Below are 16,534 nucleotides of genomic sequence, written 5' to 3' on the forward strand. Positions count from 1 at the left end.
TTTGAAAGGAGCTGTATAAATGCACAATTTTCAGAATCTTAATAGAACTTTCACATCATATTTGATATAGCATAAGTACATCTAGAACAAAGTGCTTTACAATATGCAAGTGCTACACAATATCCAGTGGAAAGAAACAAAATCAATTTTGAGATGTTTCTTTTAAAAATGCTGACAATGAAGGAGACATTTTAACATTTGTTCAGCAACAAAAACATTTATCCCATTTCATATTAATTAGGGCATCCAGGTATATAAAGTGAAATACAGTATTTTGGAGTATTGGCATTAACTACTTAGGGGCTGTGCAATAATTATAAAATTTTCGAACGGCTCACCAAAAATTGCTTCCCCCCCCTCTCGGCCTGCCAAAATCGCTTGCCCCCCCCCTCTCGGCCTGCCAAAATTCTTTGCCACCCCCATTTTTGGGATCCCAATTTGGAAACCTTAAATGGCCTATATAAATGTTGCGAGCGCAGCAAGCAGGAAAATTTGCATATTAAAGCGTTGCCGTACTGTTTTCCCAAGGCTTTTTAGAGCGTTTTATTTAAAAGGCGGCCCATGAATGCGTGCCAAAAATTGCTTACCCTCCTCTCGGCTGGCCAAAAATTGCTTCCCCCCAATTTTACCCTCCCCAGGGCTCATAATTATTGCACAAGTTTCTTAAGCTCCAGTGGTCTCCGGAATTAACATGAGGCTTTGTTCAGTTACTTTTTTGGCCAAAACATCCAAAAAGAATTGCTTGAAGATCATATTTAAAGCCAATTTTATGGTATTTGCAGATATTTAGCAAACAGTCTCTGGGAACTTCACATTGGCCGCAAATGAGGGGGGGGGGTCTCCAGAACTAAAGAAGAGTTGGAAGAAGTCTCTAGATTAAACTATGCAACCATATGGAGGAACATTTCAAAATTAATGATCTGGCAACATGGGACGATTAGAATAAAGAAACTTCACATGGACTTTCAATGGGAGTCTCCAGAACTGAAGAAGAGTCTCCAGAATGGAGAAGAGTCTCCGGAATGGAGAAGAGCTTGAAAAAAGGGGGGGGTTGAGGGCGGCACTTACCCATAGTGCAAGGTATATAGAGTACCCACTGGGGTCTAGATTTAGACTATTTGCATTCATATAGAGGAGCATTTCAAAATTAATAATATTAATAAACATTTCCACGTACCGTGTCAGATAAAAGTTCCTGTACATCTATGCTGTTGATGTATCCAACCAGGTCAAGATCTCTCTGACTAATTACATTACTTGAAAAAGTTTTATGGCCTGTCACTGTCTGGTTCTCAATGGTTGCCAAGACGCTTGCAAGATTTAGGTTAATATCATCAATTAGGCCATTCACACTACATAAACAAAATGTTGAAAAATAAATTACACAATTGTTGTCAGATATTTCAAATAAAGTTTTATTAGCAATCTCATATTATACCACCTGTGATGTCATAAAATTATGGAGTAATGGGAGTAAATTATGGAGTAATGGAGTAAATTATGGAGTAATGGAGTAAATTCTGGAGTAAATTCTGGAGTAATGGAGTAAATTCTGGAGTAATGGAGTACATAAGTATGAGGGTCGGTCAGTATGTAATGAAAGTTGACTTGTAACCTCATATGGATGATTATTTTCATGGTATTTCTCTAGGATCACATAAACACTGTACCCTTGTCATTTTCTTTTTGTATTAGATAGATAAGGGAAGGATAGAGCATTTATTGCAAATTCTCAGTTTTAGATTCAATTTAGTTAATATCTGCCCTTTTTGATTGGTGGATAATACCAAATTTCATTGCCATGGAGCAAAAAGTTCACATAAAAAGTGACTATTGATAGATGATGTCATCAACAATCACTTTCTTTTGGGAAATTCTTGCAATGCTTAACATCGGGACCTCAGTGATCAGATCAGATCATCTTACTTTTTGAGGTTGTGACATACATTATATAAAACAAATATTGTCGGTTTATTCAGGAAATGGTAAAAGACTGGAGACTGTGGGTCTACAATTGGGGAAATTAGCCAAAGTCTCCAGAGCAGTCAATATTTGTACACTAAAGTTTGTTCGGTTTATATAAGGCGGAAACTTAAGTAATTATACTCACATGAGATCTTGTTCCAAGTTTACTTCTCCAATTGAAACTGAACTGTTTATAACAAAGTCATTAATGATAAACGTTGAATATTTCTCCCATTCTGAGAGATCCACGCCATCAACTAGTATATCATCCCCCATGAGGATATTTTCATCCACTTCCATAAGACCTCCTATGAATCTCTTACTTCCTGTCACTGTACTGGCCTTATCTGTCCTCATCATGTTACCAGATATATCAATGTTATCCAAAAGACCATCAACCTGAACATCTCCTGAATGTAGAACAATGAATAGACAAATTACTTATTTTGAAGCAATGATGGAAATAAAAAAGAAATGCCTGGCTGCGTTTAACTGATTCATGCTTGTTATGCTCGGTTGTTTTTTGTACAAGTAAGACAAGTGCAGGAAAATACAATGAGTCTTCAAGTGTGATGCATTAGCTTAGCCAGGCTTTGTGCAGTGGGGGTGGGGAGGGGATTGTTGAGTGGGTGGTGAGGTGACTTGGGCAAAATATTCCAAAATGGCCTAAAATATATTCCAAAACGGCCTAATTTAAAATATCAATTTATACATTTCATGACTCTGGCATCCTCATTTCAGGTAATAGAGGTTATCCGTGTTCTATAAGCTGCATATCCTATCAGCGACTGCTATACCTTGTTTACGACTTTCAAAAGTACCACCTGCATGGGCAACCATGCTTTTTTCAAAATAGCCTCCCAAAGTCATGCAAGTAACCCCGAGGTCGTTCATTGAATTGGTTTGAATGAGGAATACTATGGGAACCAGGAAGTCACACATGAGCGAAGTGGATAACCTAATTTATATGGTTCAATAGATATCCACAGAAAAAGCTGAATTCAAAAATGTCGGTTGATTCGGATATTTAATCAAGTTAGTTACGCATAATTGCATGTATTACAGTGCAGTGTTTTGGTATGTGTGTCTGTTGGTAAAAGTTGGATGGCTTTGTCAAATTACCAAAGCGGCAAGAAAGGATGTGCCCAATAATTAAGTAGTCCATACTTTCTGAAAGTATAGAAATTCTGGTACAAATATTGAAGGGCTATCAACCATTGAGCCCAGACAATGCAGCCTTTCATTACTTGCTCTCAATGGTGAGATTTGAAGCAAATGTTTTCACTCCATTCAGTCTGGCCAATTTACACCACTCATAAGTGCTCCAGCAACAAAATCTAGACTCGTACCATTGATGAAGATTACTCGGGCTGGCAACAGAGGACATAGAATCAAAATACTTACCCTCAATGGTGAGATTTGTACCAAATGTTTTCACTCCATTTACAGTCTGCCCAATTACACCACTCATAAGTGCTCCAGCAACAAAATCTAGACTTATACCATTGATGAAGATTACTCGGGCCGGCAACAGAGGACACAGAGTTAAAATACTTACCCTCAATGGTGAGATTTGTACCAAACGTCTTTACTCCATTTACAGTCTGACCAATTACACCACTCATAAGTGCTCCATCTTCTAGATTGATGAAGCCTACTTAGGCAGGCAACAGAGAACGCATAATTAAAATACTTACCCTCAATGGTGAGATTTGTACCAAACGTCTTTACTCCATTTACAGTCTGACCAATTACACCACTCATAAGTGCTGCAGCAACGAAATCTTCCAGATCTATATCATTGATGAAGCCATCACCATCTAGCGTAATGTCATCTCCATTTAGGGAACCATTGCTTGCAATTTGTACTGTACCTGTGAATGTTGCCAAAATATGCAAGTCAAAAGTTGTATAACAAAACAAAGGGCTTACTATAATTATAGAAAACTATGCAAGTGCAGGAATATTTAATAATAATATCATAAATTTAACACATTTCCATGATATGGGTTGGTACCCTGGGTTTCATGTCCGTAATAATAATATCAAATAGATGATTGAAAACATTATGCAATCTTACCTTCAAATGTCTTGGATGCACTAATGTTTTGATCCCTGGTTAGACTGAGATAGGTCTGATTAAGCTGAATGAGGTCTACCCCATCTAGAGTTCCATTGTAGTAAACAACCTATAAGGATCACAAGACAAATTAACTTCCATTATCCCAGTGATTGGAATCTTGCGTAATGTTACATTGTGATGTTTTCACCAAGCAGATCTTTCAGAATACAATGGTTGCATAAACTGCCACACAAAATCGGAAACTTATCTATATACACATATATCGTCATTTCATAAACACCACAGCACTGTTAGTTTTGGTGGATTTCAGAATCAATTCACATCCTCCACAATCACTGCAGACCTTCCAACCTACGAAGTCAGAAAGAGGGACATTGAGACCAAAACCTTGTACATGTACACAAACCAGGTACCAACAAATTCAAAGACTTCAGAATGTTTTACAGGTCTGAAATAATCACAATAGACTAAAGAGAATGCTATGACAAAATTTGCATCATTTTCTGCTGTTTTTACATTTAAATTTGCCATCACTGAAATTTTCAGAAAGCAGGACTGCCCCTCTTTTTCACTTTGGCAAACCCCAAATGAGGGACAGTTCCTCAAAATGAGGGATAGTTGGCAGGTCTGTCACGGACAGTTGGCATGTCTGTCACTGCCTTGGTGCAGATCATGTCTGTAAATATCCAGGACGGATACAGTCAAGGGTTACTCTTCTAAACAAGCTTCTTAGTTCTGTAGATTATTGAGTCAATTGATCCCTATGTGATGCAAGTTTCTTCAGACATCTGATGGTGACATAATAGACCACAGAACAATTACCACTACTCTTCCTCAACAAGGAGGTGGCCATATGAGGAGCAGCCCACCATTAACAAAAGGAGGACTTCGCTTTCAACTGTCAAATGTATGGGACAGGTGGTGAAATGTCTTCAGTGTCATGTCGTCTATTAAGTCACCATCAGTTCGATGCCTGAAGAAGTGTTCACAGATGCAACATAGCACAGTATTGACCCCGCATGTTTAATAATGGATTAGACCAAGCCTCCATATGCTCCACTGCTTGTAACTGGCCTGTGAATGAGTCTACACAGATGTTTAGTGCATTCTTAATACAGGAATTAATCTAAATGGAACACAATTTGAAAATATTTTTGAGTTGGGACATTAATAACTTTTGTAATAGCCATCAAGAACATGAAAACTTACATCAAGAACATGGACATTTTCAATATCGGCACTAAATAGGGCTCGTTGCTCTAGGTTTGAGCTATCCTCATTACGCATGACATTGATATCTGTGTGAGTTAGGTTGACTCCATCTACAAGACCATCAACATGGAGATCCTGTTGGAGAACCATTTCATCTGTAACAAAGAAAACCAAATGATATCTGCAATTTCTCACAATTAACAATTACCTATATAACCATGATAACCATGCACCCGAATCATTATACACATTGAATCTTTATGAGTGCAATGGTAGAAGGAAGGAAGGAAGGAAGGAAGGAAGGAAGGAAGGAAGGAAGGAAGGAAGGAAGGAAGGAAGGAAGGAAGGAAGGAAGGAGGAAGGAAGGAAGGAAGGAAGCAACAACAGGGGAAAGAATAAGAGGTGGGGATGAACAAACAAGAAATAAAACAATTGATCAATTTATTTGGGAGTTGGTAAAATTGTTCGCAATAAAAACTCACAAGGGTGGTATGATGCAAAAAACGGGTGACAGCTAGTTCTTTTAAATACCAGGTGTCCCAAATAAAGGTCGACATGTAGATTTCTGAAAATTATGTTCATGTTAACAAATGTTTATTTTTATTTCCCCAAATATAAATGTTTTTTAATGACATACTCTATGTACGCTTTAATAGTACACCTGTGAATGTCAAGTTCGCTATTTGCGTACTTCGCACACATTCCAAGCATTCCTAAGCAAGCTGTTTATGTGACAATGCAACAAGAGGTCTACTACTAATGTTACACCCACTACATTGGTGGGGCAGCCAGAGCATGGCAGATAGGGTATATTGTTGATCCATTAATTATCCTTTTCTGTTGCATTGTGGGATAGAAAATATTACCTTCAAATATTTTGTGTCCCGTTATTGTTTGCTCTGTGGTCTTGTATACAGTTGTATCCGATAAATCACCAATGTCCACTGTACATACTGCTCCTGGTTCTACGTTTGCTGACAAGGACAGTGTATAAGTAAACGTTTTCTTCCCTGTTATTACTTGATTCTGTGAAAAAAGGCAACAAACAAGTAAGCATTACTAGTATATAATGAAAAGAAAATGATATTAGTTATTTATAGTGGATAATGCCAAACCCACAAAGATTTACAGCCCTGTTGTCATTGATTCGAGCAATGTATAATGGGCAATGGGACTGTTGTGACGCATGTTAGTAATGAAAGGGTCTATACCATCACCAACACTGTGCCTCTTATCAACTCGGTCAGATCACGACAACTATGATTCCTGGGACATATCCGGAGGATGCCGGAAGATGAACCATGCAGAAGATATGCTCTCTACACCCCATTACATGGTAAAAGAAGACCTGGAAGGCAAAGAACATCCTACTTGTCTTATGTGCAAAAACTGTTGGGGATTTTGACAACTTTTACTGCCAGATGCCATTGCCACTTTGGCTTCAGATCATAGTACATGGAGAAACTTTGTAGTCGCCTGCTTCGCAGCCGAATGAAATGAAATGAATGAATGTGACACAGCCAGGAACTGATGAAATTACAGGAGAGAATGAACTATTGTTTTTACAATCCTTTACCATGTGTATATGATAGGCAGGTCCAATATTTTGAGTAGTGAATCAAATTCTTAGTCATTTAAATATTTTATTAACCAAAACTATTGGAATTGGTAATTTTTGGCTATCGAACTTTACCTACTTCTATGCCTACTTTTGTAGTTTTTTTGTCCCCCTCTGCATACTGTCTAGTCTGTATTTTGTTTCCCCACATCAAGTTGGTATACCTTGCTCTTTTCAGTTAACCAAAACTATTTTTATTTTTGGAGAAATACAATGTAAGTTGCCGTCATGATACTTCCCTTATTCTAAAAATTCCAATTCAGTTGCGCGTACATGTACTCTGTGGCATATTACAAAGTACGCTTACAACGTGCAGCTGGTGCTCGCCTTGACAAGCATCTTCCTCAACGACGTGGCCAAAGCTGTCTATCGAGTGATGTCCATCCAATGAAATTTACAAACTAAATCACAGCTGCTGACCAAGAAAAGTTTCACTTACTGGTACGTTAGTATGAATTGCTTCTGCACCCACATCAATGGAGTCAATGTCACCATCAACATCAACATTGCCTTCGGAGGTCACATTATCAAAATAAATCTCATTAACTGAAAAGAAAAGAAATTATATAATATGAATCTTATTCCCATATTTACCATTACACGGATCCACCATCTTGCTCCCAAAACAGGGTTTTCTCTGCAAACGTATGCACAACTAGAATTATGTGGTTTGTAATGAAGGTGGCCCCACAACAAAGGTATGTGTATAACAAAGATTTGTAAATTCAAAGAATATGCAAATGGAGTAATTAATATAACATCATCGTAACGAGCTAACTGGCTACTGCATGTAGAGTGAATTAATGGAATTTCAGGTAAAATATGCAAATAAGCTCATTAATATTTAAAAATATGCAAATAACATAAGGCACAAAAAAAAAAGTGGTTTGTCTCAAAGCTCACGAGAAATTTAAAAACCAATGCGAAATGCGATTTTTTTATTTTTTTATTCCCGACTTTTTTCATGGTATTTTGAGAAAAAAGTCTTTATTTTCGCCAATTTTTCTGCATTTCTTTTTTGTCAAATTGTGCGATTTTACAAACGCGCGCCCAAGCTTTGAGACAAACCTTTTTTTTGGGGGGGGGGGGCCTAACAAAATTATACAGCACATGAGTTTACCATACTTCATAATCCTACCAAGTTTGATTTGAGGTTGGTTTGAGGTTGATCATTTATTGCATTTAAACTGCAGAGAGGATTAATGATTTTACTTCACCCAGCAAACAATCTGCCCAGTGACATCCGCAACAATGGCATAAGATTTGCACAAAGGGTTTTTGTCATGCTTTTTCTAGCAATGCACCAGAAGGCTTTTGCAAAGCATACACGGTAATTAAGCATGCATATGAAACGCTTACATGCACACTTTAGGGACACAGTAACCAAATTTGCAATTTGCTCGGCTTATATAAGGCAAAAAAAAAATAACGACTCGTACACCAAGTATTGATACAGAATGGCATGCACAATGTTGGGCACAGTACTTCCGCTATGACAGAGTTGTGAGTTACGTAATGCGCGACTGGCGCACGCTTATGTGAATTTACACATGCCTGAATTGGGACTTTATTGATGTGCACAGTAAAAGCTGAATAAACTTAGTTACCGGATTAAAATCTATGTATTACTTGAGAGAAATGAGACAATTCCATGCATGTGTGTCAAACCCCCATATGTGTACATCCATATCAAAAGGATGCACTTGTCGGCTGCTACATGCGTCTCATTTCACATGCTAACTGAGAATAAATACCAGACTCATCTGAAGTGGAGGTCACTTCAAATCATCCCCAAGTCACATGATTTAGGAATACAGATAACATTCCTTTACCATGTGATTTGGGGATGATTTGAAGTGACCTCCACTTGAGATGAGTCTGGTATTTATTCCTGGCCATTATGTGAAATGAGACGCATGTAGCAGCCGACAAGTGCATCGTTTTGATATGGATGTACACGTATGTGACCCCTCGGCACAACTGAGCCCTGAAGTCGCCAATCATCATTTTTGAGATATTCAACCAAAATATTCTGCTTGAAATTAGCTTTAAAATGATGTATATCATGTCTATAGTACTTGACATTTAAGTAGTGAAAAATCAATAAAACAGTCAATAAATCCTTTGTTTCCTATTGTTTATTGTTAAGTTCGATGGAGCATATCTCAATAGTGGCACTGGCGACATCCGGGCTCAGTTGTGCCGAGGAGTCACATATAGTAAATACAAAACAAAGAAAATTGTCAATCTTTGTAACATTTATTTCAAAATTCTGAACTACAAATGTAAAAATATGCCAGCAATTTTATAAGCATTCACCTCCACAGAAAATTACTATCCTATGTGACTTGCAATCATTTGATAGGTATGATCAAATTTTCAAGTATGATATTTCACATTGAAATTGTTTTGTTTAGAAAGGGGATTATTTAACTTAAAAAATGAGGGGTCAACCATGTCTGTAGGACAAAAATTAATGTATTTTTCCAAATTCTGTGACCATCATTGACGGTACCTACAATGAATTACTGTACAAACAGCAACTACATGCAACATTTTTCAGCGCGGCGATCCATTTTACAGAAAAGCGATTTTATATGAAAAAAAATTACTATCACTGTTTGATAACTTCTGTATCAGGGTATACCAATTGACACTTTTTGACTTTTTACGTAAAGTTTCTGGTGTCCAAATTTCAAATTGTTGTATTTTCCTATGGGGATTGCATCATTTCAGATTGATTTAGTGTCTCGATGCTGATGAAAAAAGTATCCTTCAGGTAGGGTTGGGGCTCAAGTATTATCATCAAATGAGAAAAACATAATACAACTGTACATACCATCAATTACGGTATCAGTGATTAGCACCATATGAGCAACTTCAAACTCAAACTGGTATCCAGTGATATTGCCATTCACCGTCAGATTGCCATTCATGTCAACATTAGAGAGGAAAGTGTAATTGCCTGTGATAGTTTGGTCCATATTTTGCTGCAGTGACCTGGTGTATAAAGAGTCGGTGTCCACACCACATACAGTACCTATCAAAACACAAACAAGGAATTATAAAAGTACCTGTAAAATTGTTGCAATGAATAAATAAAGGGTTCAGAGGTTTCCCCCTATACTATAGCGAGGTGGATAGGTGATATAGATGTTCCCTTGGCAACAATTTGTACATAGTGTCTATAAGCTATGCGCCGATTACAAAAATCTACAGACACATAATCTGACCAGCCATTTTGTCCCCACACACGGGGGTCAAAACTGCTCATACTGTTTTAAAAACTACACCAATTGTGATACATATCCACCTTACCACTAAGATATTGGTAGCAAACTTTGTCAGGGCCGTGACACTCGTATTCAATTCCTGTACAAAAAGTGAAGTCACTTTACGGCAGTTTGATTGACATTTATCGGCAGTTTGAGTGACGGTTGTTAGGGAGTTTGGTACCAAGTTTGGTACCGTAGTAATTGATTGACAGTTTTGGTAGTTTGGTACCCTAAATTTTTCCAAGATGGCGCACATCGACTGCCAATTATTCGGACCCTTTCCAGCAAAAATGCAGCTTATTTAGCCACTCGAGTCATGGAGTCATCGAAGAGAATATTTTCCTAGCATATTGAGCTAACTCCTCAGCTATTTGGTTTTTCACGATATGATAGTAATGGAAAGATTCGACCAAATGTTCGCCGTTTTTCGCCATTTAATTTTTTTTGAAACAATGACGTAAACATGCATCATCTCTTCCACAGGTGATACACTCCTACACAGCTATGCCATCACATGCATGAAGGCGCACGCATCCGCCGCATAGGCTGAATGATGGACTTCATTTGCGCAAACGAGTGGCTTATCATATAGTATATTAGTACTCGAGAATCCTTGACTTTGTTTTGCACACCTGATCCAATTTATAATGTCAGATGTTACTATATTTTGGTAGCAATGGCCCATTATGTAAGGAAAAGGTGCAGTTTTGAAAGATTCACTTTGCTCATTACGCTCTCATAAAGCATGGAGAATTTATTATTTACATGGACCAGAGTGCAACTTTCAAAACTGAATCTTTTCTTACATGAGCCATTGGGATTAAACCTATCAATGTGTGAATAGGCTATTAAACTTAATATTAGCTTTCATCCAGTTTACTCTTGGATGTCATCAGCCTCGATGTAGTAGAACATATGTTGAGGGAAACTTCATTCTCCAAGATGGCAAACAAGAAATGTTTTGCCGAAAATACATCTTATTTAGTCAATGTCAAAATTTAGCGAAAATATTTTCCTAACCTATTGAATAAACACCTCAGCTACTTGGTAATTTACAATATGATAGTAATGGAAAGGAAAGTGCAAATATTTGTAATTTTTCATCATTTAGATTTGTTCAAAAATTACAAAATGTGCACCACCTCTTCAACAAGTCAATCTCTTACACAAAACATACCACTGCATGATTGATTGCAAATTGAGTATATGTGACGGACTTCATTTGGGCAAACAAGCGGCTTATCTTAATATAAATTGATCAGCTCGTAATTGGCAGGCCTTATGACATGGCACATTAATATCAATATATTGTATTTCGAGAACGGTCTTGTGACACCTCGCCAGAAGCATCAAACATTAATTCAAGTCATATACTTTCTTTAATATGCAAAATATAGTCCAGACAGGTCTGACTGCTTTCTGTCACAGTGGTAAAAGCCTACAAATTCCTGCCGATTACAAGGTGATCAAACTATAGTACATTATAACTCCAGGGTCCTTAGGCATACCCATTATGTAAGACTGTAAGACCTCGAAAATCAGCACAAGACGGCTACGGTTTGCGGGACACTGTAAGAGAGCCAAAGGGAGGATTACATCTGATCTGGTTACATGGAAGCCCACACAAGGAAAATTAACCAAAGGACGTCCCAAGAAGACCTTTGTGGACCTGCTTCAACAAGACACAGGATACACAGTGGTAGAAATTGAGACCAGCATGCAGGACAGGCGGTTATGGTGAGCCATCATTGATGCCCGACAGCAAGAGTCGACGGAGTAAGAGCAAGTAAGTAAGTAAGAGCTTTCACAATTAAACATGTGAAATTAAGTAGTGTTACAGTAGCTGATGAACACTTACCAGTAACCTCCATTTCTTGCAAATTAGTTTGGATATCAAATGTTTTCTTTGCTGTGATGATATGGTCACCAGTTTTATACACCCCATCAGCTGCCATATGGGTAATATCAACTCCATCAACCAAACCATCTGTCGTTATATCATCTCCAAATGTTAACCCATTTTGGAAGGTCTTTGTACCCGTCACAACCTGATTACCTGTGAAAGAGGTTCAATATAAAAGATTAGTATAATATGTGATCCGTTCTGACAAAACCAGTAACAAGTCACATTTTTGACATTTCATGATTAGAATAAAAATCAAAGTACGGGACAATAAGCTTCAAAATGATACCAAAATTATATACATCAATACTTTTCAAGGTATGGAAAATTTTGTAAATGATGATGCCTTGATATTTTTGCCAAATTCTAATTCTAATTAGGCTCCTACTTTACACAGGATTGAATAGGGATTATTACAGTTCAGCTGTCAATTCTTGATTAAAACCTTTTTAATAAGTACTTTCAAGGATTTGAAAGTCCACTCACTCAAGGTCAAATACCATGAAATTTAAAAAAAAATCAAAATTTGGAATTCTTATGTTATCTTCAAGGCCTATATCTCAAAAACATGCCTGGCGACTTATTCCGGGTTTTGTTGGAACTGATCACATATAAAACATTTGCATGAATTCATTCCCCTTTGCAGAAAGTCACTGACTACTGAGGCCCAAGACGCACCTTATGATTAGTTGGCATTATCCAGAGATGCAGCTCTATACAGATGCAGTATTAAGCCTAAGCAGCTTAACGTATCTCAGGCCTAAAAATGTACTGGGTTGATACGAAATAAATATAAGGTGCTTTCTCATGCTTAGTGGGAGATGAGGCTACCAATCGGAACGCTCACCTTTAATGTATGTCTTTATTAATATCTTCTTCACATGGATCCAGTTTGAAAATTGGAAGCACAGGCTTTACCATGTGACCTAATAAGGGGAGTCACATTTTGTGATATGCTATCACCATTTCATCAGGGCTAGGACTATGTTTAGGCTAATGAAAGTGGCTTCCTAGTTTAGGCTAATAAAAAGTCGACTTCCTAGATTCCCATAACTTGTTTTCGGCAATGTAATGAGGTAACTTTTTCATTATTCATTATTTTTTCCACTTTCATTTTTTTCATTATTTTAAATAAACAAGGCGGTTCTTAAACCACAAGTCGTGCCTGCTTTCTCAACTGCCTGCTTTCATGATTACTTTTGATAGCAGAAGTAAATGAACCGGCAACAATCTATGTAATCTGACCCCCGATGACACCAAAATGACCTTAACATCTGTTGTCTTGCTGTGGTGGTAATTTCCACCAAATTTCATGAACCTGCAAGAATTTCATGAACCTGCAACAATCTGGGACAATTTGTCCCTGGATGACCCTAACATGACCCGTGGTCGTACTCCACCAACTTTCATGAACCTGCAACAATCTATAACGATTTGACCCGATGACCCCAAAATGACCTTGCGATTGAACATACTCTGCACAGATATCTAATCCAGTCGAGAACATCTGGACACGCTACTCCCCACCAAGTTTAGGTCACTGTATGCCATACAGTTTTCAGATAATCTGTTCACAAGGTATTTTGTTTTTTACACATAAATTATGTAAATTAGGTACTTAATTACAATATTTTGTGCTGCAAATGTGATCAGCTGCCCCCTACCAACTTTCGTCATCATAGTAATCATACAGTTCAAGATAACATGTTCACAAGCTTTTCCGAACTGACACACCCTCACCATAGTGATCACTAGGTCTCCCCTCTGAACATAACTCAGACGAGACAAAAAGCTGGCATTTTTACAGTACTTAATTGCTATTACCTATATTGTTGATGAAAGACCATGTCAAAACGGGTATTAATGCTTAGATCATCTTTAGACATTTTGCAACAGATTGAGAAAAGATTTGAATTTATTTTCAATAAAATGAAAAGAATTGGGCAATCACCAGAAACGTGATGAGGACTGTGAGGTAATCCTTAAATCTATTTTCTACATCCTCTACCCCTACAACTAAGAAAAACTGCCAATTATGATCAGCAGGGCATGTCACACATTTAGAGAGTTTCAATTCTGATTATTTCCATCTCAATATTCAGATAATTGACTTTATGAAAATAATGGATATTTCGGCCAAAATGAAAAGGTGATGGAAGCGGGTTACTATAAACCAGGAATCAACTTTCATTAGCCTTAACAAAAAGTAATCTTACCATGGTGATCGTCACAACCAATGACTTCAAAACGTAATGCTGTCCAACCCTCCCATTGTGTAGGACGAATACGCAAGATTCTGGTGCTAATTAACTCGGGGAACTTGATGTCAACAACCGTATCTCGATCACTGTTGGCAACAAATGTCTGCAATAGGCAAGGTAAATTAACATACAGTTCAATTAAATTGATCTATACAGTCTGATAACTACCATATCCAACAAAAATATGATAAATGTATCAATATACATTTGCAAGCATTCCAATGTTTAATCCTGCCAAATTTGAAGAAGCTACCATTAACAGGACAAAAGTTAAGAGTGGAGGTAGAACACACTGAATGACCCTCTTACATCCCTTCATAGTTCCCTTTACAAATTTGATGGAGACAGTTATCGCCCTTGTCATGTTTCTCTAAAATCCTGGTATGATTTCAACAGATCAACTGAATTAATTGATAACAATATAAAATGAAAACCATTCCACTTATATGCTGATTATGCAACTTGATCAAATTCTAGACTTATTTCCACTGAGAACACTGACAGCTGAATGTAGTGGCAGTCAAAGACATACCCAGTGGGCATGGGTTACGTTATTTTGACGTTGATACAAAGTTTCAACCTAACCTGATTAACCTAGAGGTTAGATGAAATCCAGTTGAAATTTCAACGTTGATACAATGTTAAAATTGTATCAAGTTGAAGTCCATTTGCAAATACAACGTGATTTCAACCTGATTTCGATGTCGTAATTTCAATGCGATTTCAATGTCAGGTGTGCCCACTGGGTAAGTCCCACTCAACATTTCTTCATATTATTGTAAAATAAAACTTTGTACCAAGAAAACTAACTTTGAAATAATTATGACGGTTTACTTATTTCCATGACTACATGGCTGAATGAGCCCAAATGGAAGACAAAAACTGCCCTTTTAAAGTGCATTGGGACAAGGAATGGGACTAGCCATCTTACAACTGACTGTGCCGAGTTCTGAACCAAGGGATGTGCATGGCTGAATGATCAACTGATTACACATTCTTTCTTCCTGTCATGTCCATAGGAATGGTATTCTGGCAGTTTCTGAAATGGACAATGAATTGATTCGTAATTGTTAACATGTAAAATGCCATTACATAACATGCACTAGCAGGGCATACACAGATCTACAAGCATGCACTTTGGCATTCACGCAAGTATAAAAATGAAAGTACATGAAGGCCATACCTTGGCTGCTGCACCATCCATAATGTACGCCAATGAATCGTTTGTTTCACCATACTGTATCTGCAGCATCTCCACCCATTCAAAATAGTGACCTGCTGTCGCACTACCTTGTGTTTGTAACCCCGTTATGGCAACATCATGTCCGAAATCCACTTGAATCCATGGATCAGTTGGGTCGGCAACTGCCGATACCCAGTTATTCATAGGATTGTGGAGTCTGGCTTTTTCAGGTTCAAAGCCAGCATAATAATCAGAGGCTGTTATTTGGTCATCTGTAACATGTCCACTCTGCATCCCGAGAGCACCAATGCAGTCCATATCTGTAATGATTGTTACAAAGTATATTAAAGTTGATACATTTTTGAATAAAAGTAACAATGGCCTTTATATAGTGCCCAGACAGAATTAACACAGTGGTTTACAAAATTACAAACATCAAATCCCTAATAAGCGAGTCTTTAGGACAACTTCTGAATTTGCCAGCGAAGTGGTTGCAACAATGTTTAACACACAAAACTCACTCACCTATTAGAGTATCATTGATAATGTCAGACATTGTGAGGCACAATGTTTAACACCCAAAACTCACTCACCTATTAGAGTATCATTGATAATGTCAGATATTGTGAGGCACAATGTTTAACACCTAAAACTCACTCACCTATTAGAGTATCATTGATAATGTCAGATATTGTGAGGCACAATGTTTAACACCTAAAACTCGCTCCCCTATTAGAGTATCATTGATAATGTCAGACATTGTGAGGCACAATGTTTAACACCTAAAACTCACTCACCTATTAGAGTATCATTGATAATGTCAGACATTGTGAGGCACAATGTTAACACCTAAAACTCGCTCACCTATTAGAGTATCATTGATAATGTCAGATATTGTGAGGCACAATGTTTAACACCCAAAACTCACTCGCCTATTAGAGTACTGTAAATCAACTTAATTTCACGGATACTTTATTTCGCAAATTGGGGAATGTCAACATTTTCGGAGATTTAATTTCGCGAATTCTAAATTT

The 16,534-nt window shown here is 37.5% G+C and overlaps 1 protein-coding gene across 1 annotated transcript in view; it reads right to left on the minus strand.

Moving 5' to 3' along the window:
- Positions 1-16,534, minus strand: part of LOC140160146 (uncharacterized) — a 76,109-nt gene that overhangs the window by 16,890 nt on the left and 42,685 nt on the right. Inside the window, 12 exon segments of the mRNA XM_072183423.1 lie at positions 1,178-1,352; positions 2,111-2,375; positions 3,370-3,456; positions 3,663-3,839; positions 4,046-4,154; positions 5,258-5,415; positions 6,127-6,286; positions 7,318-7,424; positions 9,718-9,918; positions 12,012-12,209; positions 14,273-14,420; positions 15,501-15,820. Coding sequence (XP_072039524.1) covers positions 1,178-1,352; positions 2,111-2,375; positions 3,370-3,456; positions 3,663-3,839; positions 4,046-4,154; positions 5,258-5,415; positions 6,127-6,286; positions 7,318-7,424; positions 9,718-9,918; positions 12,012-12,209; positions 14,273-14,420; positions 15,501-15,820 — 2,105 coding nt within the window.

Source organism: Amphiura filiformis, chromosome 9, assembly GCF_039555335.1.
Source record: "Amphiura filiformis chromosome 9, Afil_fr2py, whole genome shotgun sequence".
NCBI lineage: Eukaryota > Metazoa > Echinodermata > Ophiuroidea > Amphilepidida > Amphiuridae > Amphiura > Amphiura filiformis.